The sequence below is a fragment of the Crotalus tigris genome, unplaced genomic scaffold (assembly GCF_016545835.1).
Source record: "Crotalus tigris isolate CLP2741 ecotype Arizona unplaced genomic scaffold, ASM1654583v1 scf7180000024341.3516292, whole genome shotgun sequence".
In the NCBI taxonomy this organism is placed as follows: domain Eukaryota; kingdom Metazoa; phylum Chordata; class Lepidosauria; order Squamata; family Viperidae; genus Crotalus; species Crotalus tigris.
The window spans coordinates 2,041,148-2,068,129 of record NW_024100511.1 but is presented as its reverse complement, the minus strand read 5'-3'; the positions used below and the strand labels follow the sequence as shown (position 1 = coordinate 2,068,129).

Genomic DNA, 26,982 nt, shown 5'->3' with positions numbered 1-26,982 from the left:
TTACTGTATGATCAGGATATGATTCACCAGTGTTCCTTCTGGGATGGGGTTTTCATTGGAGAATAAATGAAATGAATTCACAATGTACAATACTGATTGCAGCCCTAGTAAGCATCTGTTTTTTCTGAAAAAGAATGACTGTCTTGTGGTTATGGACATAAAACTAAATAGTTCTGTAACATACAAGCATCATTTTTTTAATCTATTGGTAGTTTCTCCTATTGAGTTTATATTAGACTATCTGATATCAAGCTTTTCTGTCAATATTTGTAATATTGCTTTGGTAGCTTACTTAAAAGATTAATGCTATTTTAAACTCATTTACTCCACTGTCTTGCTCCAGATTTCCAGCCCAGATATCTGTAGGAAAGTAGTAGCCCCCTTCTGTTTTGCAGCAAACATTATTTAGAAATACAGGTAGTCCGTGACTTACAACAGAATGGAACCTGGCCATCATGAATTTTATTGTGCTTGATAAACAAATCACTGTGGTTGTTAAAAGAACGCTGTGTGTGTTTTTGTCAGAAAACAGAAGTGGCAAACTTATTACTCATCCCAAATTCATTTAAAAAGCATAAAAGCAGAGGAGAAAATTTTGTTTCTTCAATCTCTCTATTATGAATAACTATCCAACTCTGTGCTTTTCCTTTGCGCTTGCTGCTTTTACCCAGCAGTTGTCCTCTCTTGTGCTGTGATTGTGAAGTTTCTTTGAAAACCTGAGGTTATGGATTATCCAGATAACAGAGAGCCATGTTAAACTTTGAAAGAAAAAGAAGGCTAGAACTTAAGAACCAAGTATGAAAATAAGGAGTTAGCATGTAGTACACTTAGTACTGAAAAAAATGCCTCTTTGTGAGAATAGACCTGTGGCAGAATTTACACACTTGTGTACTCAGACACACTCTTACATTAGGCAAATCCTTGTGCCTAATATCTGCTTTGCTTGTACCAGCAGCATAGAGTCCCTTATACATATATGTACACAAATGCATGTCATTCATGTTAGTTGGCATTTCTTTTTGCGCCTCATACTGTTTCATCATTTGCAAAGAGATGGCAGGGATTTTCAGATAGTCTTGGACTTTTTCTAAAATAGTTAGATTTTAGTATTTTATAGAACTGAAAGATTTTTCAAAGACCTTGAGATATCTAAAATTAAATGCTGATTAATTTTTTGCACTGTAAGAGAAGATGAAAAAATGTTCTAAACATCTTCCTGAATATGAAATGCAATGCAATATACTTATTGTAATATTCACTGACAATTTGTTATGTAAATTATTTAAAAACTATGAGAATTTACAAAAGGCAAACATGCACAGGGAAATAGCTATGTAGTACCTTTTGTTTCTCAGCAAATTCTTGCTTTTTAAGAAGTAAAACAGTAGTTCTGTTCTGCTGGAAGTCAACAAAAATTCAGAATACTTTGGGGGTATCTCCAGGAAAGGGGTTAAAAAAAAAATCAAAATCAGAGCCATAACTCTGCAATTGAAGTCTTGCCCTTTAATTGTGGATTGAGATTTCCCATTTTGACTTTTTTTTTAACCTCAGACGTCTATAGTAAATATACAGCTGTTGTGAGCTTATGAATGTGAATGAAGAAATAAACTCTTCCTCAGTGAAATCCCTTTTGAGTACAGACTAGAAGTGGACCAGGTTTCTTCACTGAGAGTTTTTGAATCAAAGTTTTGGCCCTCACACAGAGTTCCAGTCAGAACCATCCAGGGCTTTGAGATTTGGTGTAAGGTGTAAGGTCCTGGCTCAACTAATAGTGAAAGCAGGAAGGCAAGACAAGATCTAAAGTAGAGGTCCCCAACCTTTTGGGCACCAGGGACCGGTTCCGTAGAAAGGTTTTTCCGTGGACCACAGGGTGTGTGGTTTTGTGTGCTGCCTGCATCCCACAGATGGGGCTTTGCTTGCTTGTGTGGACTGGTTGCTGGCATGCCATGGCCCAGTACCGGTCAACGGACTGGGAGTTGGGGACCCCTGATCTAAAGAATTCCCACAGAAAACATTACATTAAAACTTCCCTTCTCAAATCCCTCCCCAGTGCCCAGCTGTCCAGTTTGTCTCCAGCCAATCCACAGGTGTGAAGTTGTTATGTGAACCAGAGTGATAAGTGACTGCTCCCAGGTATTGCATCATCTTTACAATGGAGCGGAGATAAGGCAGATGGCCCCTGGCACATTCCTCCCCTTTTTCACACCCAAAGAGATACATCAAAGATGGAGAGAACAAAGTAAATGAAATACATCTGTAAGCCCTCTCCCAACAAAGTGAAACCTCCCCCCTCCCGTCAGAATGGCAGAGCCCGGAAAATATGAAAATTTGACAGAAGGATTGACTTACATGCATTATATCTCTCAATACCCTCCATTTTTTTTCAACCAATGCTGTGTTTTTTGGTGTTGTCCAAACTAGTGATTTCTACAGCAGTATTGAGTCACCTTACTGAGTTTCTGGCTTAAACTTGACTTTATGGCTTTGAAGCCTTCTTCCACACTGGAGCAAATTTCTCCCTTTTGGCAGACATTGTTTCTCTTTATTTGCATTTTTTTTTGGTGGGGCGGAGGTAGTAGGTTCTTTCTAGAACTGATAACCTAAACATCAGATTTTGAAAGCGGGTGTTAAAAGCTTCTGAGGTCTTAAGTGCTTTAGATCAGTGGTTCTCAACCTTTTTTTTCTGGCGACCCCGGTCATAAGGACGCACTGCGCATGCGCCAGCTGACAAAAAAAATGGCGGATCGTGTTGTTTGGCGACCCCCGTGAAATGGTCGTTCGACCCCAAATGGGGTCACGACCCACAGGTTGAGAACCGCTGCTTTAGATCCTATATCAATGGCTTTTGTCTTCCCATTCCACTTGCTGCTGTTCCATATTCCTAGAGAATCACTGTTGGCTACTTCACAAGTCCCTTTCAGACATCGCTGGGATACAGTGCCAAAAGTATGGTCCTACTAACAGAAGTAGAGTTGGTTGTCTGAATTGGTTAAAAGAAGTGTTTCCACATGAAACAACACATATGAAAGACATTTTAAAAAGGTTTTAAACCAGCTATAGCTTTCTGCAGTCTTATACAGTTGTTTGAAAGCTGCTCTGTCTTTGCAGTTGTGTCCCTGCCCATCCAATTTGTTACACTAGGGCAAAAGTTCAGTATTTTTCAGTATTCAAATCAGTCATGACCCAGCCACTTTCCATTTTGATCAGGTCCATTTGCTTGGTCCATTTGTCAACAGTTGAATGAATGCACCCACTTGACATTAACACTAAAAAATTGTCACCATCCACTCTAGTAAAACAATTTCTTGGGGTCATTTTCATTCTATCCAAGTCAAGGCCTTCCTCTTTACCAAACGTTCCCTATTTTCATAGATTCACTAAACATCAACACTAGAATCATACAGTCACAATCAAACCTACCACTGCCACATTTTAGGCTCAATTTTAGATGCACCTAATATACCTATACTATATCTAACTGAACTCAAGCATGGAAAGGCTCCTGCTTTCTGTCTACCCTAGAATCAAGTGGTCACTGCTATAGTGGTCCCATTTATACAAACTTCCAAAAGGTTTGTCCTTTACCCACCATTGCCTATGGAGGTTCTGGCTACTGATGCCTTCATAGTGGGCAAAAATTCTCCTCCCCCCCATTCTGGATAGTTCTTGTAACAGTCATATCAACACACACAAGCTCCTTGAGTTTTTCAGGACTGCATTGGAAAGATACACTTTACTTCCAAACTGTACTACCCAGTTAACAAACAGGGTAGTACAAACGTGGCCTCAGTATTGCAACTCATCCTTCAACCATGGAACTGAAATCACTGTTTATTAACAAAGGTATTTTAGGACATCTGTGGGAGGTCCAGAGAGCATCTACAGGCTTCATCTCTCATATTTGTGTCCAATATAGTCTAAATATCTCAGGAGTTCCAACAAGGGTGATCAGGTGCTACAAAGCCTTCTACATATGAGTTGTGATAGGCTGGATTGAGTTTGATCCTGGAGACTCAATCCTCTAATTGAATACATTTTAATCTTTCTCCTACACTGAAGTAATGGGAACTAACCTTGTCTCATAGATCTCAATCTGTTTGACAACTCATATGCATGTTGCTTGCTGATTGCAGGTATCTCCCTCTTCAAACACAGAGATAAAAATTAACTTTTACACTGGTGCCTTCCATATTATTTGCTGGTACTTACATGGTCATTTTTCTAAGTTGATGACTCCCCCATTTGAGCTTCTGAGCTGCTTGATTCCAGACATTCAACAACTACCCTTCCATGGGTATCATAAAAGATGACCTTTCAGATGAATGAGGAAGTTTTATGCATTACAAGTAGCTCCTTGCCTCTCCTTGACTATGTATAGAGGCAGATTGATTTATCCTATTTGTCCAAGGTTGTTTTGGCTTTTTTTAAAATTTGCCACAGTAGGCTTTATTCACAGGCTTAGTGGGTCATTTCCTTTGTGAGAACGACCATTTCCTCTAACTTTATGAGAGCTGATCCTTTCCAGGTAAGCAGCAAATTGATCATATTTGTTACTGATTGAGCTGGCAGTAAAGAACTGGTTACTTCTATGTCATTGAGGTTCTTTAAGTGCAATTCAAGGAACCTGTTCTTGGTCCAGTGACTCCTGTCAGATTCCACATATGTAAAGGAGTGAAACACTAATGGTACTGATGTGAGTCACACCTAGGTGTGTATGCAAATATGCACAAGAAACCAAGCTTTCACTAAAAAATTCAAAACTTTGGAAGTTTCTGACAAAGTAGAGAAGGCCCAGAGCCCACCAGAAGAATCTCAGTGGCAGGTATACCAATGAGGACAATCAAAGCTGGCAGTACTGATGACATTTGACTTGTCCGTTTGCTGTGAATAAGGCCTGTGAAATGATGCAGTCTGCTAAGAGGAATTAGACATGTTGATTTAATGCAGCCTTTGCTGGTTCTTTCTGCCAAGCAGGGCCACATTTATAAGGAAAAAGAAATCACAACTCACTTCTTTGGATTTCCTGCCAAGACCTAATGGCACAAATACATTCCAGAGTTCTTTTTAGAATAACTTCTGACCTTCACATTAAGATTCCATTGGGGAGTGTCACCCCATTTCTACACTTTATGACAAACCCACAGCATTATTCAGCCATGGCTGAGGCAGTCTGAAATAAAATTAGTGGATCAGAGGAATGCTGTGGATATAATTTACTTGGACTTCAGTAAAGCATTTGATAAAGTAGATCACAACCTACTATTTTACAAGATAGAAAAATGTTAGACAGCATCATCACCAGATGGATCCGTAGCTGGCTGACCAGCCGTACTCAGTGTGTGATCCTCAATGAAACCGCATCTACATGGAGGGAAGTGTGTAGTGGGGTGCCCCAGGGCTCTGTTCTGGGCCCAGTGCTCTTCAACATCTTCATCAACGATTTGGATGAGGGGATAGATGGGGAACTCATCAAATATGCAGATGACACCAAGCTGACAGGAATAACCAACACTCCAGAAGACAAGCTTAAGATACAGAAGGATCTGGACAGACTTGAACACTAGGCACTATCTAACAAAATGAAATTCAATAGTGAAAAAAGCATTCTACATTTAGGCAAGAAAAACCAAATGCACAGGTATAGTATGGGGGTACCTTGCTCAATAGTAGTAACTGTGAGAGGGACCTCGGAGGCCTAGTGGACAATCATTGAAATATGAGCCAGCAATACGCTGCAGCTGCCAAAAAAGCCAACACAGTGCTAGGCTGCATTAACAGAGGCATAGAATCAAGATCACGTGAAGTGTTAATACCACTTTACAATGCCTTGGTAAGGCCACACTTGGAATACTGCATCCAGTTTTGGTCATCACAATGTAAAAAAGTTGTTGAGACTCTAGAAACTAGAGTACAGAGAAGAGCAACAAAGATGATCAGGGGACTGGAGGCTAAAACATATAAGGAATGGTTGCTGGAATTGGGTATGTCTAGTTTAATGAAGAGAAGGACGGGGGGGGGGGACATGATAGCAGTGTTCCAATATCTCAGGGGCTGCCACAAAGAAGAGGGAGTCAAGCTATTTTCCATGGTGCCTGAAGGCAGGACAAGAAGCAAACGGGTGGAAACTAAGCAAGGAAAGAAGCAACCTAGAACTAAGGATAAACTTCCTGACAGAACAATTAACCAGTGGAACAACCTGCCTCCAAAAGTGGTGAATGCTCTAACACTTGAAGTTTTTAAGAAGAGACTGGACAGCCATTTGTCCGAAATGGTATAGGGCAGCGGTTCTCAACCTTTGTGTGACGGCACCCCCCGTCACACGGACGCGCCGCACATGCGCGGCGGCACCCCCATGCACAGCGCACATGCGTGGCGGCGCCCCCTGAGGGGGAAAAATGGCGGATCGCGTTGTTTGGCGACTCCCGTAAAATGGTCGTTCGACCCCAAATGGGGTCGCGACCCATAGGTTGAGAACCGCTGGTATAGGGTTTCCTGCCTGAGCAGGGGGTTGGACTAGATGACCTCCAAGGTCCCTTCCAACTTTGCTATTATTATTATTATTATATCTTCATTTCTGTAAATGGCACTGTTCTGTCTCAGCGATTGAGTACTGCTTCAAGCAGGAGCTTGAAACTGAGCAACTTGACCTGCCAGGAAAGCCAGTTGTTGGGAGAGCTGGGCATTCTCCACATGTAATTGCTCCATGGTAGTAGGGGGTAAAGGGCTGAAGGCAAACTGTTCTGTCCCAGCCTACGCGAGTACTGCTCAATCGCTTACTCATGAGGAAAACCCCTTTTCATTGAACAAGACAGGACTTTGTAAGAAAAAAAACTCCTTTTATTTTGACACAGCTTTTATGGAACAAACTCCAACCAGTCCTTTAGCTGTTGAAACAAACAAAATCAGTCTCTGAGTTAGTTCTGAGCTGGAATGCTGAAGGTTCAAGTCACTCATACACACAGAAATGCGACAAAAGTGGTTAAATGTCCAAAAATCCTGAGGCAAGAAATCCAACAACAGAAGCACAACGCCCTAGCATGAACAGTTATCTTCAGCAACTTGCACCTCCCACACCTCTCCTCTTTATAGTCCAGCCAGGGCATGGCCTCTTAGTGACTTACTTTGCCTATGGAGCTGCCCCACTGCCCTCCATTGTCTTGCTCTCTCTGTACATCCATGCATCCAGGATGGCCCCAGCTGTTCTTCCTCATCACTTAGTTCTGGCCCCCAAAACCGCTGTGTCTCTGCCTGAGCGTGAGTAGATGGGCCAGGCTCCGCATCTGGCTCTGGGTCTTCTTGCTCCTCAGAGCTTTCCACAGACTCCAATGTGAACCCAGGCACCTCCTCCTCCAATTCCTTGGATTTGGCTACTGGATCCGCTGGCAGGCGAGGAATCACAATACTATCCGTCATCACAGGACCCTTCCCCCAGGTCTGACAGGCTGGATGTGGCTGTGAAGGGAACTGTTCGTGGAACGCCATCACCAGGGTAGGAGCATGCACAGTGGTTGCGTCCTCCCAGGTGAACTACTCCGGTCCATAGCCCTTCCACTCAATCAAATACTGGAATCGGCCTTGTAGCCAATGGGAGTCCTAAAAACTGGTGACCTCATACTCGGGAGTGCCATCTCCATCACTGTTCTGGTGGGGGATGTTTGGTTGGCGGAGTTAACAAGCTGGTCTTTCTGGGACCAAGAGGGACTGGTGAAAGACCAGATGTATCTGTAATGAATGTGGTAATGTTAAATAATAAGTGACCAGGTTAATGATGGCTTCGATAGGGAAAGGGCCTAGGTACTGGTGATCCAATTTCTTGGCAGGCCGGTCTGACTGAAGGTGCTTTGTTGACAGCCATACCTGATCTCCCACAGGTAACACAGGCATATCTCTTGACGACTTTCCTGTAATCTCCCTTGGCTTTCTTTAATTGCCACCGCACCAATTGATGGATAACCTGTAGTTTGGCAAGATATTTGTTAGCTGCAGGAACTGCCAAGTTGAGCTGTGTGAGGGGAAAAACGTATGATACTTCACATTGGCCAAGAATGGTGTCATATGCCTGGAGGTGTGCTGTGAGTTGTTAAAAGCAAATTTGGCTACTGCAATATAGTCTGCCCAATTGTCCTGTTGCTGATTCACGAAACAGCGCAAATATTATTCCAGGATTCCAATCACTGTCTCGGTCCTGCCATCTGTTTGCGGATGGTGCGCCGACAGGCAGATTTGTACGTCTAGTGCCTTCAGCAGCCCTTTCCAGAAACGGGCTGTAAATTGAGCCCCCCTATCCAAACCAACCATATTAGGTAGGCTGTGCAGCCGGAAAATATGCTGGATGAATATGCGGGTGGTGGCATGGGCTGTTGGCAAACCATGGCAAGGAATGAAATGCACCATCTTGGTCAGCATGTCCACCACCACAAGCACCATTGTGAACCCAGAAGATGGGGGAAAGTCCATCAAAAAGTCCATGGACACTGTTCCCCAGGGTCTCTCGGGCAATGGCAAGGGTTGAAGCAGACCCAGTGGGGCTCCCATTGCTGACTTGGTTTGCCATCACTATACACAAGATGTGATAGGCCTGGACGTCATGTCATACTCAGGGCCACCAGAATGTACAGGAGACTAGGTTCAGCATCTTGAAAAGGCCAAAATGCCCCACCACATGATTGTCATGACATTGCATGAGAATGTGCCCTCTGAGCAGCTCCCCGGAACATAGAGCTGGTTGTGATATTTCAGGAGTCCCTCCATGATGGTCCATGGGGAGTCTGGTCCCAACTCCTCCCTTCATGGAGCCACTCACTCATTGTGCTGTTGTGCCTCCCAAATCTGAGCCTGTAAATCTACTGGCTCCCAAACCGCAGAGAATGACTCTATGGGCAGAACCATCCCGGGCAGAAGCTTGTCCTCTGTACAGGGGTATTCTGGTTTCCTTGAAAGAGCATCCGCTCTTTGATTACGACCACTTGGAATGTATGTAACGCGGAAATTGGATCTAGCAAAGAAGAAAGACCACCAAATATGTTGTTGGTTCAATTTCTGGGTGGTCTGCAAACTTTCCAGAATTTGATGCTGGGCCCCTTCCAAATGATGCCTCCAGGCCTCAGATACCACCTTAATGGCCAGTAGCTCCTTCTCCCAGATGATGTAGTTGCACTTGGCCAGATTAAGTTTACGCGAATAGTATGCATAAGAGAAGAGGGCTTCGCCGTGTGCGTGAGCCTGGAGTACCACCACTCCAATGGCAATGTCCAATGCAGCCACTTCCACGACAAGTGGTCAATGCAGGTCAGGTTGGTTCAGGATGGGTTCCTTCATAAAGGCTTGCTTCAAAGTCTGGAAAGGTTGTTGCTCCAGGGTGCTCCAATGAAACAAGGACTTTTTCTGAAGAAGCTGAGAGGTATGATCATGGAGGCAAAACCAGAGATGAAAGATCTATAGTAGTTGGCGAACCCAAGGAGTAACTGGGCATCCTTAACTCTACATGGGGATTGCCAACTATGCAGGGACTTGACCTTGCTTTACTCCGTGCTGATGCCCTTAGGAGAAATGCGATAACCTACGAAATCAACGGTCATTTAATAGAATTGACATTTCTCCAGTTTGGCATAAAAATGATGATCTCAGAGCCATTGCAGGATCTGACAGAGATGCTGGTGATACCTCTCCTGTGTAAGGGAATAGATCAGAATGTTGTCCAAATAGATCACAACAAACTGATCTAACAGGTCCTGGAATATGTCATTCATGAAGTGTTGGAAGACTGCGGGGCGTTGGTCACCCCGAATGGCATCACTGTATACTTGAAGTGGTCATACCGGGTGCCAAACACTCTTCCATTCATCATTGAGCCGGATCCTAACTAGGTTGTAGGCTCCTCTCAGGTCCAGTTTCATGAAAATTTTGGCCTCCTGGAGCTGTTCCAGAAGTTCGGGGATGAGGAGCAGAGGGTATTGGTTATGCTCTGTAATGGCATTCAATTTTTGATAGTAACAACAGAGCCTTAATTCCCCAGACTTCTTTTTTACAAAGAGCACCGGCATGGACAACGGCGAAGACGAGGGCTGGATAAAGCCCTGAGCCAGATTTTTGTCCAGACAGTCCCACAACATGGCCAACTCAGAGTCAGACATGGAATACAAACACCCCACTGGGAGAGATGTATGAGGGACCAAGTCTATGGGGCAGTCGTATAGTCTGTGCGGAGGCAATTGATCTGCCTCAGTCTCGCTGAACACATCTGCGTAGGTCGCCAGTTCAGGGGGGCAAGGAAACTCCTGAGGGACTCACCGCCTGGCCAGCGCAGACTTGGTGAGTGTGGTCCACACACTGTAAACTGAGGAAGGTGATGAGGTTCTGGGACTAATAAATCTGTGAGTTGTGTGTCAAGTCACACCAAGTCTAAGACCACGGGGAAATGCAGGTCGGAGTTTGTGCAAAATTGAATGGCCTCCTCATGAGAGATGATGACCATGCCCAATGGTTGCATGGCAGCCTTAATTGGCCCAGACAGGAGCAATCGGCCATCAATAGTCTGCACTAACAGAGGTGGTTCCACTGGACATTGGGGAACAGCCCATTTGGCCAAAAGCACAGCATCCATAAAGTTCGTTGTGGCCCCAGAATCAACCAAGGCATGTACCGAAATCCCCTGTGGCCTATCGGGGAGGATCGAGCATGCCACCAGTATCAAGTGCCATTGGGATCCGAGTGCAGCATCCGATGGACGTCACTCAGTGTTGGGGGAAGCCCAACCCATAACGCCTTTTAGGTCAGGCTCAGGGCATTTCCCAACATATGAGGTTGCTTTTGAGGGGCAGGCCAGCTTGTCCAACAGCTCCTCCAACAAGCCATCCTGGAAAGTGCCCATGAGTGCAGCTTCATTCCAGGCTGAATCCTGGCTAAGCAACTGAAACTCACTGATATATCCCTGTGAAGGGCATCGGCCCTGCCTCAAAGCTTTTAGGCATCATGTACTGATCTGCATCTTAATGGGGTCTTCGTACATAAGACACATGTAGTTACAAAACCCCCCAAAATTATCCAACAACAGACTAGGCTGGACCAGCAGGGGTGTGGCCCAATGGGCCACAGCACTGGAGAGTAGGCTGGTCATAAACCCTCCTTTATCTCAAATCACTGGGGAAGTCCGCTGCTCAGGCTGATACAGAATTGGTATTGTCCCCAAAAAGTTGGAAACATATCCGGAATGCCATCAAATTTATCAGGCACTGCAACTGGACACTTCTCATGGGGTTGTGGAGCAGCAGGAGCTTGAAGCTGAGCAACTTGACCTGCCAGGAAAGCCAGTTGTTGGGAGAGCTGGGCATTCTCCACACGTAATTGCTCCATGGTAGTAGGGGGTAAAGGGCTGAAGGCAAACTGTTCTGTCCCAGCCTACGCGAGTACTGCTCAATCGCTTACTCATGAGGAAAACCCCTTTTCATTGAACAAGACAGGACTTTGTAAGAAAAAAAACTCCTTTTATTTTGACACAGCTTTTATGGAACAAACTCCAACCAGTCCTTTAGCTGTTGAAACAAACAAAATCAGTCTCTGAGTTCTGAGCTGGAATGCTCAATGTTCAAGCAACTCAAACACACAGAAATGCGACAAACCTAGTTAAATGTCCAAGAATCCTGAGGCAAGAAATCCAACAACAGAAGCACAACACCCTAGCATGAATGGCAACTAGCACCTCCCACACCTCTCCTCTTTATATTCCAGCCAGGGCATAGCTTCTTAGTGACTCTTACTTTGCTTATGGAGCTGCCCCACTGCCCTACTTTGTCTTGCTCCTCTCTGCGCATCCGTGCATCCAGGACTGTCCCCAGCTATTCCTCCTCATCGCTTAATTCTGGCTCCCAAAACAGCTATGTCTCTGCTTGAGCGTGAGTAGATGGGCCGGGCTCCACATCTGGCTCTGGGTCTTCTTGCTCCTCAGAGCTTTCCACAGACTCCAATGTGAACCCAGGCATCTCCTCATCCAATTCCTTGGATTTGGCTGCTGGATCCACTGGCAGACAAGGAATCACAACAGGCACTGCCATATTCAGATCAGTAAATTTGGCCAGAATAATTGTTCCTAGTGAACGCAGAGGCAAAGATAATATCATGATTCTTTTAGCTGGTTGCATCCATTTGCTCTGTTTGGGCTTCAAAAATTCTAATCCAAATTTACATGGTATTTATTTATTATAAATGAACTCAAATCTTTATTTTGATTGGCAGTACTCATTTTCTCAATAGAGTCAAGTCAATATCCTTTTGTATGGAAGTGGCTAATGAAGATGGGGAGAGAAACTAGTCAAGGTCAAGGTTCAGTTTGACAGCAATTGTACCATGATTATAGCAACCGATCCATCCATCTAACTCCATATTATGTGTGGTTAAAAAGATTTGAAGACACTCATTCCACCTTGTGTTGCTTCCTTTCCCCAAAAATGAGTCTCCCTCTTGGATACATGTCATTTTTTCCCTGCTTTCTTCTGCTCATGTTGCGTTCCATGACAATAAAACAGCCTCAGCTTCAGTGATCTGTTCTGAAATGTTATTCTGATTTTTCTTTATATAGATGTAGCTGTGCTGACTACATAAATATTAAGGAAATTGTTTTAATATTGAGTTTAATCGAGGGAGATGGGTGATTTAGCAATAGGAAATAAAAAATACTGAGTTCAGAAGAATTTATTTTACATAACTGTTTAGGACTGATGCTTTTCAGCATTTGAGAGTTCTAAATATTCATTTTCTGGACATTAGTGTAATCTATTTGATGTTTCAGATTTTCTGCTGAGAAAGCTAAGTATGAAAATCCGATACTTATCAGCACACCCCGATTCATATTTGGTAATTGCCAGTCAGCAGGAGGTCAAGTAGAAAAAATTAGAGAAATCTGTCAATTTGACCCTCATTCAATTCATTTTATCATTGATTGTATATAATGCTCTTACTACTCAGGGCATGTCTGCATCCCGATTGTAACACTTTTCTCTCTGTTAATGTAATTTCTTTTTTAAAAAAAAAATCATACCTCATGATACACTTTCAAAAGATACCCGATTAATAATACCCATTGTGTCACAGTGTAAGCAATGTAAATTGCTTGGTGCTTATGGTGTTCTCTTTCCCACCTAATTACATTTTCAAAGATGTCTTTTTCATTTATACAAAGAAAACTGACCTGATGCTTAGTTTCCATCCATTTCTTCTCTTATCTTCTGGTGCTTTGAAAAATAGGTGAGCCCTTCTTCTTTGTGGCAGCCCCTCATATATTGGAACATTGCTATCATATCACTCCTAGTCATTCTTTTCACTAGACTAGACATACAAAATTCCTGCAACCTGGTCTTCATATATTTTAGCCTCCAGCTCCCTAATCATCTTTGATGTTCTTTTCTGCATTCTTTCCAGAGTCTCAACATTTTTTTATATAATATGGTGACCAAAACTGTATACAATATTCTAAGTGTGATCTTACTGAGGTGTTATAAAGTGGTACTAATATTTCATGTGATCTTGAGTCTATCTCTCTGTTAATGCAACCTAGGATTGCATTGGCTTTTTTGGCTGCTGCCACACACTGTTGGCTCATATTTAAGTGATTGGATAAAAATGAAACTAGGACTCTAAGATACCTCTCACAGTTCCTGCTATTGACCCAGGTTTCAGCTAATCTGTACTTATACATTTGATTTTTCTTGCCTAAGTGTAAAACTTTACTTTTCTCTACGTTGAATTTAATTCAGTTAGATAGGGCCCAGTGTTCAAGTTTGTCAAGATCTGTCTGGATCTTGAGCCTATGTTCTGGGATGTTGGCTATTCCTGTTAGTTTAGTGTCATCTGTAAATTTGTTGAGTTTCTATTCCCTTATCTAAATCATTAATGGAAGTATTGAAGGGTACTAGGCCTAAAACAGAACCTTGGGGTTCCCCACTGCTTATTTCTGTCCATGTAGTTGTAGTTCCATTAAGGACTACACATTGAGTGCAGTTTGTCAGCCACTTATGAATCCATTTGGTGGTGATACTGTCTATCCCATATTTTTCTAACTTACGAAGAAGTAACTTGTGATCTACTTTGTCAAATGCCTTATTGAAAGCCACGTATACTATGTCCACAATATTTTGCTGGTCCACTAATTTAGTCACTTGCCAAAGAATGAAATAAGATTTGTTTGGCATGATGCGTTTCTAACAAATCCATGTTGGCTTCTAGTTATAACTTTGCTTGCTTCTAGATGTCCACAGATCTGTTGTTTGATTATTTTTTTCAGGATATTGATGCCAGGCTGATTCATGTGTAGTTTTCTGGATCCAATCCCTCCCCCCCCCCCCCGTTTTGAAGAAGGGAATCACATCAGCTCTTTTCCAGTCCTCTGGTAGTTTCCCAGTGATTTAGAATCTTTGAAAAATATGGTTCAGTGATTCTGAGATCATGTCTACCAGCTCCTTCAGAACTCTGCTCCTAGTAATTTGAACTTGCCTAGCTGGACAGGTGTTATCTTACATTTCTTGCCTATTTTAAACTTTATTCCTAGCCTGTCTTTTGCAGTTCTGTTTTTGCTATTTTTCCTTTTGTGTGAAGACAGATGCAAAGAATGCAAATTCTTAAACAGATCTGCTTTCTCCCTGCTGCCCATCACTTCTTTGCCATCTTCTCGCATTAGTGGACTGATTGTTTCCTTGACTTCTTTCTTGTTTTTTACATGTTGAAATAAACTTTTTAAAAATTATTTTTGACATTTGTTGCAAGTCTTAGTTCAATCTGAGCTTTAGCTTTAATGACTTCATCTTTGCAGATTCGGGCTATATGCTAGTATTCTGCCTTAATTGTCTGTCCCTCTTTTTATTTTTTTATACTTGTACTTTTTGTCTTTCAGTTTATCAGAGATTCCTTTATGCAGCCATGCTGGTTTCATTTTGGATTTCTTGTTTTTCTTTTTCAATGGAATTGTGGTGGATTGGGCTTTTATAATCACATTTTTCAGTTTCCCAAGCCTCTTGAGTCCTCTTTAAGATTTTCATCCATGGAATCCTTTGAAACCTCTCTTTAAATTTGTTGAAGTCAGTTCTTTTAAAGTCTTAAGACACTGGTTTGACTATGTTCTATTGCTTGTGTCTGCATTATATTGAATTCCAATATGGCATAGTCACTCTCCCTCAAAGTTCTACCATTTCAACCTGTATTACTCCCCCGGACGCTTCCCCAGATACCTCCCCAGATGTCAGCTTGGAGGAGATGAACCAGCTATTGAAGAGTATTCAGCCTAAAACAGAACCTTGGGGTATCCCGCTTCTTATTTCCCTCCATGTAGATCAGACATGTCTAACACAAGGCCCATGGGCCGGATACGGCCCGCCAAGGGTCCAAATTTGGCCCCTGGAGCTGCTCACAGAAATGGCAAGAAACCGGCCCCTGCTGCCCCATCCCTGGCCCACCCCAACCCAGCTGGGCAATCTCCCGGTGCACGCACAGGAAATGGTGAGTGCTCAGAGGCTGGTGGTGCGCAGGAGCAGCTGCAGCTCATTTGCCTCACCCCGCCCCACCTGGCCTCACCCCACCCCCTTCCAGCCTCTGACACGCTTTCACTGGGATCGCCCCACCCCCGAGTGAGAGAGCTGCAGCCGGCAGTTTCCTTCCTGAGCATGGAGGAAACAGAATGGGAGCTTTAGGATTCTGCCTGCCAGCATGCAATAGGAATTTGCAAGGGCTGTCAGGGAGACACGGCAGGTGAACGGCAGCAGTTTTCGGTTTCTGGAATGGGGGGGGGGTGTTTGAAAGCAAAACTGCCCTTTCGGCAGGCATAGAGTCAACCCCGGTGTGGAGGCAACGGAGGGTAGGGTGGACTGAAAGGGAAGCCACTGCTCCACACGTCTTTTTTTTTAAGCTGCCAGAGGCTCCGGACAGAAGTTTCCTATTTTGACCACTTCCCCTATCGTTTCCTCCTGCTCCATGGCTCTCAGCTCACCTCTCCCAGAACCTGCACATGTGTTTGTGTGTGTGCGCGCGTGTGTGGGGTCTCACCTCCTGCAGCCCCACGCTGTGACATCGGGAGGAAAAGAACGGGAGAGGAATGCTTTTTGCAGCCTGCCACGGAGCTGGGGGCGGGAACTGAGGGGGGCAGGGCATGATGCAATTGGCAGCACATTGAGAAAAAGAAACAAGTACTCCAAAAAAACAGCTTTCATTAGTTTGCAGCCTGCCATCGCAGAAGGTCTCTGTTGAGGGTGTGGGGCTTCAAGGGGTGAGAGAAACACACACTCCTTCATGTGCACTCTCTTTCTCTCTCTCTCTCTCTCTCTCTCTCACACACACACACACACACACACACACACACACAAAACACTGGGAGAGGTGAGCTAAGCCACGTAGAGGCAATGACGGGGAGGGGAAGCCTTTGCCCACAGCTGGTTGCCTGTTGCCACCTCTGCCTGGAGCCTCTGGCAGCTTAAAAAAAAGGAAGGAAGGAAGGAAGGAAGGAAGGAAGGAAGGAAGGAAGGAAGGAAGGAAGGAAGGAAGGAAGGAAGGAATCAGGGAGGGAGGGAGAGGCAATTCGGTTGGAAATGCCCCAGTTCAAAGGAGAAAGCTATTTTGTTTTTCTGTTTTGTCACAGACAACTTTGTTGGCAATCCAAGTTAACATTAGTATTCTTGAATTGTGAGCTCTTAGGAAAGTATCCCTTCCTTCTATGTTGCAAATAGCCATTTCCAGTGGGGGAAAATATTTTCCTTTGGTATATTTTCAGTCTGAATTAGACCAAGGCAGGCTCCCTACAGGAGAGCCCTTTTAAGGATTATGTATTAATAGAAAAACAATTAATCTACCTCTGTTCATGAAAGCTAAAGCTGTTGCACATAAAAAACAGAGGAGCTCTGATTAACTATCACAGCCACCATTTTGACCATTTTGCTGTACTGTTGTCTGTAGACACCCCCACTAAATGCAGGCACGGGATAAACTGAGCCTGGTTTGTTCTCTGTCTTTTAAGTGGCCACAAACTACTAGCAAAAGTGGCATTTGATCACAAGGCAAGGAGGCATTGAGAAATGTTTCCTCTTTTGCATTTGAGCATCCAAGAAGGGACAGGAAAGGAGAAAGGGAAAGAGTAAAGACAAAGAAAAAAGAAGGAAAGAGGGGAAGAGAATAAGAAAGGAAAAAGAAGGAAAGGAAGAAGAAAGAAAGGAGAATAAAGAGGCAAGGAAAAAGAAGAAAAGGGAGGGAGGGGATTACAATGAGAGAGAGGGAGGGTCTGAGGGAAGTGCTGTCTTAGCATTTGGCCACCAGCAGCCCTGCTGCCCTTTTGCCATCCCCTTGTCTCCTCATCTTGATCTCTCTTGGCGGTCTCCCATCCTATTGCTGAGGATATTTTAGTTACAAAGCCAGGCTTCCTCATATGGAGAGAGAGTGGGCCTCCCTCTCACCCACATACTATGCCCTCCCACACACATCATGGCCAAGGAGAGCAAAAACAGCAGCAGCAGCTTTGAGGAGGAGATAAGCACAGCAGGGCGCCCTCTTGGGATAGCAGGGCTGGCTGGGCTGTGGGGTCCCAGTGCCCTGGGAGCTTGAAGACCAGGCTGGATCCCCCCAGCCCCGCCCAGACCACACAGTTGCCCCCCAACACAAGTGATGTTGAGTTGGCCACGCACCCTGACCACGCCCACCCTGAGGTCAACCACAACCCTGATGTGGCCCTCAGTGAAATTGAGTTTGACGCCCCTGATGTAGATGTAGTTCTATTAAGGACTATACTTTGAACAAAGTTTGTCAGCCAGTTACAAATCCATGTTGGTATTTTGTTAGCTTATCAACAAATAGTTTGTAGTCTACGTCAAATGCCTTACTGAAATCTGAGTATATTATGTCTGCTACATTTCACTGGTCCACTAATTAAGTCACTTTGTCAAAGAATAAAATAAGATTTGTTTGGCATGATCTATTTTTGACAAACCCATGTTGGCTTCTGGTTATAACTTTGCTTGCTTCTAGGCGTTTGCATTAGTTACCCTCTACAGTTCTCTTTTTTAAAAAAAAAATCCTCCCCACACAACATTGTTCACTCAAAACACAAAGCAAATTATTTAGGTTTTTTATTTAAATTCATTGTGATTTAAGATTAATTGTTCTACAGATTCATGCACCTTAGTTGATAAACAGGTGACAATTACTCTTGGCATCATCTTACAGTTTTATAACATTGCCAATGAAAAAAGTGAGTTTTGGCCATTAAGACAGGTTTTGCCATTTATGTCAGTAGGAGAAATAAAAGAACATACTTAAATTTCTGAATAAAATCTCTGGATTTGGAAAGGTTGGGATTCTGCTGACTTGCAACCTACATTTCTTTAAAGAAAAACCAGCATTGAACAGGTTATAAATACATTATTCTCAATTAAACTCGTTTGCATCATCTTAACTTTTTCCTGCCAGATTTGTAATGTGTAGAGATTGCAAATTAGGTTATCATGGCATCTTCTTTCTTTTAGGTCCTCTTAAACCTGTTGGGCTGCCTTTGCTGGATGGACTTGCTAGCAGAGCTGTTGAATTCTCCATGATCCCATTCCAATTGTCTCTCCATGGAAACTCTCAAGTAAATCCCATGAATTGTTGAAATGAATTCATCTGTCATCATCCCAGAGAAGCATGCAATACTGTGAATGATTGTCAAACTGAACAAGTCATTGCTGTAGTAACTTAACAAAACTGCTTTGAAGAGCTAAACACTCCTTTCTGGAGGCTGTATTTAATTGAAATTGTTGCAAGTTGGGCTAAGAGTTACTTCTGTTGATACACAAATTAGTGACAAGCTTACATATTGGATGGTGTCTGTGTTGATGCAAAGGATCTAAGGACTGGCTCCTTGGGACATGCCTGTCAAAATATCTCAAGAATGCTAACCATTCCATCCATATGGTTGCACATTGGTTTCCAAATATTATCCCCCACCCCAGTGAATAATAGTACAGTGGAACTTTTATCTCTTTATTTGAGACAAGTTGCATGCATGTTAAGATATGCATCTTGAGATTCAACAAGAAGACTAAGAAGACTAAGACTAAGATCCACCTAGCAGAATATATCAAGACAAATTCAGAAACCTTGGCGTAGACTTATTTTTGCATTATATGTTAAAAATAGCCTTTTAATTTGCAGAGTGGTGGGCAGCACAACTGGCAATTTGTCCTTGAAGCCCTGTATTTTATCTGAAATAAGTTTACAGGAAAAATGAGATACCAAGGCATTAGAGTTCTGAAAAAAAAAGAGAGAGAAAACTAATATAAGACACCCTAGAGAAACATTTAGCACAGTTATGGATGAGGTTTCTCCAGCCTATAGTTCAAGTCAAGAAATTCAGTGAGTTCAAATGAACATTATGATAACTTTATCTTGGTAAGTTTGTAGTAACCTGTTTCTATTTCCAGATTTGTTATATCAGGTTCTAGAAAGTATAAGATACAATCAGAAGGCACTAGATGTTTCTTAAATTATTCTGCCCTAGGTATACAGAGGCTGATGATGGGTATCACTTGAAACTTGTAGAGTTTATCAGTGATATTTCTAGTAAGAAATCTGCCTCTACATCTAATTCCTAATCATATTTTGTACTTTCTCTTGGTTAAGTGGTACCTTTTGGTGGATTGCACAAATCTCAAAGACCTTAGCTTTGGAAAATATGGTTTAGGCACAAGGGAAAAAGGGGTATGCCACTGTGGAGGATGAAAGCTACTGCTATGTGGCCTCTCTCCAGAGACAGGCCTGACAAGAGTGTCATCAGTCAGTCATACAGAGCTTCATTGGTATTATAGTTTGCAGAAACCCTTCTCACCTGAGATCTGCACAGAAACATCAGAAAGACTAGAGCAAGAGAGGCTAATGCACATACATGATTCTTGGCTAATGCACATACATGATTCTTGGATAGTGTTTTTTTTTAGTATTGGAGCAATGCAAGCTACTTTGTGTTACCTTTGCTTAAGAAACTTAATTTTTTTTAAGTTCATGGCCAATTTTACAGTATATAACCATAGGAGGCAAATTATATTATGTTTATAAATTCAATTTCAAAGAACAATTTAAATTAATTTATAAAAATGTCAGACTTTTAACACTTTGCATTGATTCAGTGTAAGGGGATTGAATGGATTGTATAGATTTATATTTGGCAAAAATATAACTGCAAGGCAAGCAGTCTCGTTGCATTTGTTTCTACAATATGTATTCCAGGAGTGATATAAAATCTTTGCACCATAAGATAAAAATATGCTGATGTCAGCCCTTTGAGATAAACCAGACTAGGAAACCAGAGTTATGAATACTAATACTATTTTTGTTAGAAGGTTGCAATTGCAGTCTGGTTGGACTTTCCCTCTCCCTCCCTTTATCTTTGTGAGTAGTAGAGAGGTTTTGTCTGAGACCAAATTGGATATTTGGGTATGTCTAGTTTAATGGAATTGGGCATGTCTCATTTAATGAAAAGAAGGACTAGGAGTGACATGATAGTAGTGTTGCAATATCTAAGGGGTTGCCACAAAGAAGAGGGAGTCACCTATTCTCCAGAGCACCTGAAGGCAGAACAAGAAGCAATGGATAGAAACTAATCGTGGAGAAAAGCAATCTAGAACTAAGGAAAAATTTCCTGACAGAACAATTAGTCAGTGGAGTGACTTGCCTCCAGAAATTGTGGATGCTCCAACACTGGAAGTTTTGAAGAAGATTTTGGACAATCATTTGTCTGAAATAGTAGAGGGTTTCTTGCCTGAGTTGGACTAGAAGACCTCCTAGGTCCCTTCCAACTCTGTTATTTTGTTATTCAAATTACATTTGTACCCTGGACTCAGATTTCTTTTATCTGACCATTGCCTTGATTATGGCTCTTCCTCCGGCTCCTCAAGGTTATTCCTACTGCATATTCCAGTGAAAGAAGACCATTATATTATCTATCTAAACTAGTAATTCCTTGGTAGGGTTGCACTTGAATGTATCAGAAAAGTTCAGCTCTTGTCTGCCAGGCCAAAATTGGCAAGAGGTGGGCAATTTACGCTGATTGGGAAATTCTGGGAGTTGAAGTCCATGCATCTTCAAGTTGCAAAACTTGAGAAATACTGTGCTGTTTTAGCAGTGCATTTTTTCAAGCAAGAAGAGATTAGGCTTAGTTTGCATAATGCAAAAATAGACTTTGAAAGACACTGAATGGTTCTAAGGATGTATTTGTTCATTTTGTTTTGAACTGCACAATCGTCGACTGACAAGCAAAATAAAGCCTAAAATTTCTGTTGCTAAGTGAGACAGTTGTTAAGTGAGTTTTCTCCATTTTACAAACTTTCTTGCCCCAGTTGTTAAGTGAATCACTGCAGTTGTTAAGTTAGTAAGTGAATCTGGCTTCCCCATTGACTTTGCTCCTCAGAAGGTCGCAAAAAGTGATCACACAACTCTGGGAGCTGTCATAAATATGAGTCAGTTGTAAAGCATCTGAATTTTGATCATGTGACCATGGGGATGCTGCAACAGACATAAGTGTTAAAAATGATCATGTCACTTTTTCAGTGCTGTTGTAACTTAGAATGATCGCTAAATGAACTGTTGTAAGTCAAGGACTACCTGTATCTATCAGAATGGTATATCTAGTCTATCTTTCCTTAAACTTGCAGCAATATGAATTGAATTATGCCATGGATGAGGTTTCACATTATAGGTTGTCCTTGACTTACAACCATTTGTTTACTGACTGTTTGAACTTAAGCGGCACTGAAAAAAGTGACTCGTTATTGCTTTTCACACTTACAACCATTGCAGCATCCCGGCGGTCATGTGATCAAAATTTACCACTTGACAACTGGCATGTATTCATGAATGTTGCAATGTCCCAGAGTTATGTGATCACCTTTTGCAGACTTCTGATAAGCAAAGTCAATAGGAAAGCCAGATTTGCTTAACAGCCTTGTTACTAACTTAGTAACTGCAGTGAATCACTTAACAACTGTGGCAAGAAAGGTCATAAAATAGGGCAAAACTCACTTAACAACTGTCTTGTTTAGCAATAGAAATTTTGGACTCAATTGTGGTTGAAAAGTCGAAGATTATCTTTATTTCCAACAGCCGTCTCTTGGCCAGGAGGAGGCATTTCTCTTTTCACACAGTCCATATCCTATGGGTTACATTGTATGCTTCATTAGATTACATTGACCACGAGGAAGTAATACATGACCATTTTCATCCTCTTTGGGAATTATCAGACCTATGGAGCCAAATTTGATAGGGTTCAAACCCTCTACCATATAGTAAATATATCATTCTGATAGACTCTATATATCTTTTTCTGTCACACTGCTGAGCAGCAGGATCTCGATGATAAGGGGGTCTGGAGGCTAAACCATTTGGTGAACTATTGAGGGAACTAGGTATAACTAGTCTAACAAACAGAAGGACTAGGAGTGACATGATAACTGTCTTCTAGTATTTGAGTGGCTGTTAGAGAAGAAGTGGGTCAACCTATTCTGCAAAGCACCTGAAGGCAGGACAAAAAGGAGCAGATGGAAACATATCAAATTGATAACCTAGAACTATGAACATTCCTATCAGTTGTTGATAGGAATGTTGTTCTGAATGCTTCATCACTGGAGGTTTTCAAGGAGAAACTAGACAGCGATTTGTCTGGAATGGGATAGGGCAGTGGTGGCAAACCTATAGCATGGGTGCCAGAGGCGGCGCGCAGAGCCCTCTCTGTGGGCACGCGCACCATCACCCCAGTCCCAGGCCTTCAGCTGGGTTTTATAAAACCTTTTCGCTTTAGGCCTCTGCCGCCGTGTGCAAAAGAAAAGCGTTCAATGAGTCAATTTCAACTTCTCGCAGGGAAAAAAAAAGATCTTGCAAAGTTGGAATTGATTGATTGAACTTTTTAGTCCCACCCAGTCTGCCGTTACCACCACAATCATGCCCACCCAATGGGCCACATCCACCCAATGGGCCACACCCACCCGGCACCTGACAATGCATAAGTGGGTTTGGAATTGCAGTTTGGGCACTCAGTCTGTAAAAGCTTCGCCATCACTGGGATAGGGTTTCCTGCTAGAACAGGGAGTTGGACTAGAAGATATCCAAGGTCTCTGCCAACTCTTTATCCTAGGTTCTATGTTCTAATTCCAAACTGATGGATTATATGCAATCAACTAAAGTACAAAAATCCTTGAGTTCAATTACCTGTAGAAGGTTTGAACTTTACTGCAGCATTCCCCATACTTTCCAGGTTGGCAGCCTGGAGCGGGGGGGGGAGGGGATGGTTTTGTGCAAGGGGCAGGTGCACATGCATGTGTGTGCACAGCTTCATTGTGTCATTTGTGTGGGGCTGTGAGCATTGTCATTCATTGCTCATGCAATTGGGGCTACAGGTTCTGGCACCCACAGCCTGTATGAGTCAGGTTGTGCTCATGCACGCTAGCCCACCATTCACACAGCCCAATTGCAAATAGGGCGTGGCCCACAGGTTGGGGACCTCTGTTCTACTGAATAGGTTCTGGCTTGGTATATCTAATCTTTTCTAATAAAAAGGAAAGTCATCCCATGATGGTCAATGTAATTCATTACTTTTTCTATTTCTTTGGTTCTGTCATGGGCTTCAGTTGTATAATTGTATAGGCATACTATCTGATGTTCCTGTATTAGCACTTGAATAACTGTCTATAAAAATCAGCAAAACCTAATTTACTGCCCACTTGTTCTATTCTACGAAGGTTCAATCATACCTTGGGAAATATATGTGGCTAGTTATTACTGAGGTATAATTAATAGAATTGTAAAACTGAGCAGTTGTCAAGCATCAGGAAAATCAGCAGTACAATGGGTGTAAACATTTATTTCAAGCTTAAGCTCTTTACAAGAATCTGAACTACTAGTGCCCAAGCAAATTGGTGGTAGATAAGAATCATAGGAATTCAAGGTGGGCTTGGACTTGGATCCCTTGTGGGAACGAAGGGCTCAGCCTGGTTTTCTCTACAGCAATTTAGTCAGATTTTAGAGTTAAAAATGCTGAAAACAAAATATATTATTTAGTATTTATGCTTAACAAAGCAGATTGCTTAGCTCCTAAGAACCATTAAGTCAACAGATTTCTTTCCCTTACCTATAAAGCTGTGTTAGAAAGATTTCCTTAGGAAGTGAAATGCAGCTCTCTGATTGGTTTTGTCCAACTTAATTATCCCATCCCTATGCACTTGGTGTATTTTGGATCATTTGGAGACCAGGGAATTAGAGGTTGGGAAACAGTATCATAAGCACTCTCATTTGTGATTCTCTAGCTTCAGTGAATTGTCCACTTTGTCTGTCCCTTGCTATAAACCTTGTCTTTTTCTTGTGCACATTAGAAGAGGTTTGAGAATCTGAACTTGTGCAGAAATTCACACCAATTACTGTCATGATATAGGTAAAGCCAAAGCCTTGATTGAAGGTGCATGGTGCATTCATCTTGTTGAAAGTAAGACTCGGTGGCATCCAGCATGCCCCAGCCTGAATACCATCATGCAAGAAAAACATGTAGGCATGAAAACTATTGGAATGTGTAATAAGAATCCCAAAACGTAGACATTTTTACTTCAGAGTATCTAAGTTTAAGCATCTAAGTTTACCGAAAACACAGGAATCAGCTTTTAGCTAATCAAAGAACATTCCTGTATCACAGGTTGACTGTAACATTCTCTCTAGACATCTCAAGCTTTAGCTTTTTCTGCTTCAGAATTAAACATTTAAGCAAAATTGTGACTGCTGTTTAAATAGGTATAGAAAGAGGCCACGCTTTTTTCAGTCAGAAAATATTTCTGATATAATTAAATGGGATCTGTTTACTTGAAATGGATACAGCCCAAAACGACTGTTCCAACAAGGCGAACATTTGTATAAGCCAACAGCATTTTTATTATTATTAACAGTACAGTAGCAGTCAGAAGATGCATCTAATACGTCTTCACAAAATACATTTATTAAAATAAACTCCTGGTCCGGATTGGTTTCTAAAAATGAAAATCTGAAAACTGGAACATTTGACATAAAGAACCAACCAACCTTTGAAAATGATTATGTGCCTTAAACCTACCTGTGGAGTAGAAGCTAAGTTTCACAGCAGCATCTTCGGTCAGATATATAGTTTTTAACCAAAAGCTCAAAAATGAAGAGAAAAATTGTTTGAAGCTCTTCTTGCACTATTGTTTTGTACATTGTGTGGATTTTTTTCTGCTAAATAAGCATTTTGATCATGAAATATGCTAGAATTGTAGTTCCATAATCACGAATATTGATCATTCGCTGTATTCTTTGCATGTAAATACAAAAAATATCTTCATTCTAAAACCTATATGAAGCAAAGGCTATCTTTTTAAAGGTATGTTGTATTTTTTCCCATCTTTTTGCCGCTAACAATATCTTCTCTAGTTTATTTTGTGCACAGATGTTAATATATTTATGTAATGTGATGTGTAAAAGTTATTCAGGAATTGAATAGTTTACTTTGGTGCAGAGCTGTATAAAAATATGGGTTTGTAAAATCTTTCAGATGATAATGATCAGAATGTATGCTATGCTTTCTAAATCATAATTTTCATTTATTGTATGAAATGTCTTTTTTTAAAATGCTGAAAGGCCACTGATTGTAAAGGAGAGACCCTTTTGAGTCAACCAGCCTTCATTTTATCAACGTTTTACTAAATATTGGGAAGCAGGGGTGACATTGTGTGGGAAGTTACACTACACTCAGATTAAAATGGTTGTAACCTATATCCTGCTTTTTCTTTTCTGAATCTCTTATGTGCTTACCATTCCAGTTGTCCACTTTGCTTTAAAAATAAGCCATCTAGGATCTGCATCTAATCCTATATATCTCTTATCAAAATGCTCTGAAAGACATCACAATGGCAATGGAGAAAAAAGTTTAGCTGTACCCTAATTGGATTCATCCTAACTTGCAAATCCTGTTGGGAATAGACTTGTGTAGTGACTTAAGTTCTGCTTTGACCACTTTTGATAAATTTCCAACTGAAGCAAGATGTCGATGTATTTGATTCATGATAGTCAGCTGATGCAGAATATAGGTAGTCCTTGATTTATAACTGTAATCAAGCCCAGAATTAGTCTCAAGTTGTGGCAGTCATTAAGGTAGTCGTGATTTGACCATGATCAATTGTTACCATTTTTGTGGTGGTGGTTTAATGAACACTGCAGTCATTAAGTAAATGCAGTGGTTATTAAGTAAGCACTTAAATGAATGCTTTATACCCTATGGGTGTTTTTTTTTCTGGAAATCAAAGATAAATTCTGTGGGCATGTGACTGTGGGATGCTGCAACTGGCTTTAATCAAGTGCAATGGGTAACACAATTTCTCCTGGTGCACATTGTCTATGAATGTGACTCATATGCAAGAGACACCCAGGAACATCTCATAGCAGGTAGGTATATTCTAACAATGAAAGTAGTTTTGAACATAGAATAATAGAGTTTGAAGATCTTCTAGTTCAACCCTTTACATTTTCATGTATGGAAAAGTAAAGGATGCTGCAAGTTTGTAAAACTATCGGCACTGCAAGATATGCTAGGACACATTGCTTTGGTTCTGAGGTGCTGTTAAGAGAAGCAAGGCCTGTCAAGTGTGAAAAGCCATAATGAATATTCATTTGCTCAGCTTAAAAATTCAATATTTTTTATGATTAAATACATTCAGTTTTGGACAGTCTGCATCCTTCTAAACTCTTCTCACATTACTAATACTACTAGTCTTTGGTGGGAAGACACAGTTATTTAAAATGCTTACTTTTATAGTTTAAAAAATTAGCATGCACTTTGCTATGTGCTTCTGATAGTTCATAATAATACATATGATTGCTTTATTGATGCAGTTCTGTATTAGAATGATTTTCATTTTAAAATTCTTAAAGCTAAAAGCTTCCAAACTTTTAGTTGAGAAGTTGGAAGATAGAATTTGTACAGCAGTCACTCTTTTG

The 26,982-nt window shown here is 41.7% G+C and overlaps 1 protein-coding gene across 7 annotated transcripts in view; it reads left to right on the top strand.

Moving 5' to 3' along the window:
• Positions 1 to 20,555, top strand: part of LCORL (ligand dependent nuclear receptor corepressor like) — a 211,449-nt gene extending 190,894 nt beyond the window's left edge. For 4 of the 7 annotated variants that reach the window (XM_039326494.1, XM_039326493.1, XM_039326498.1 and 1 more), the window contains one exon: positions 18,489 to 20,555. In XM_039326494.1, the coding sequence (XP_039182428.1) occupies positions 18,489 to 18,613 (125 nt within the window). In that variant the 3' untranslated portion in view covers positions 18,614 to 20,555. Of the gene's footprint in view, positions 1 to 2,050; positions 5,276 to 18,488 lie in introns of those variants that run through there. The other 3 variants (XR_005554668.1, XM_039326499.1, XR_005554669.1) reach the window with 2 other exon arrangements.
• Positions 20,556 to 26,982: the final 6,427 nt, after the last annotated feature.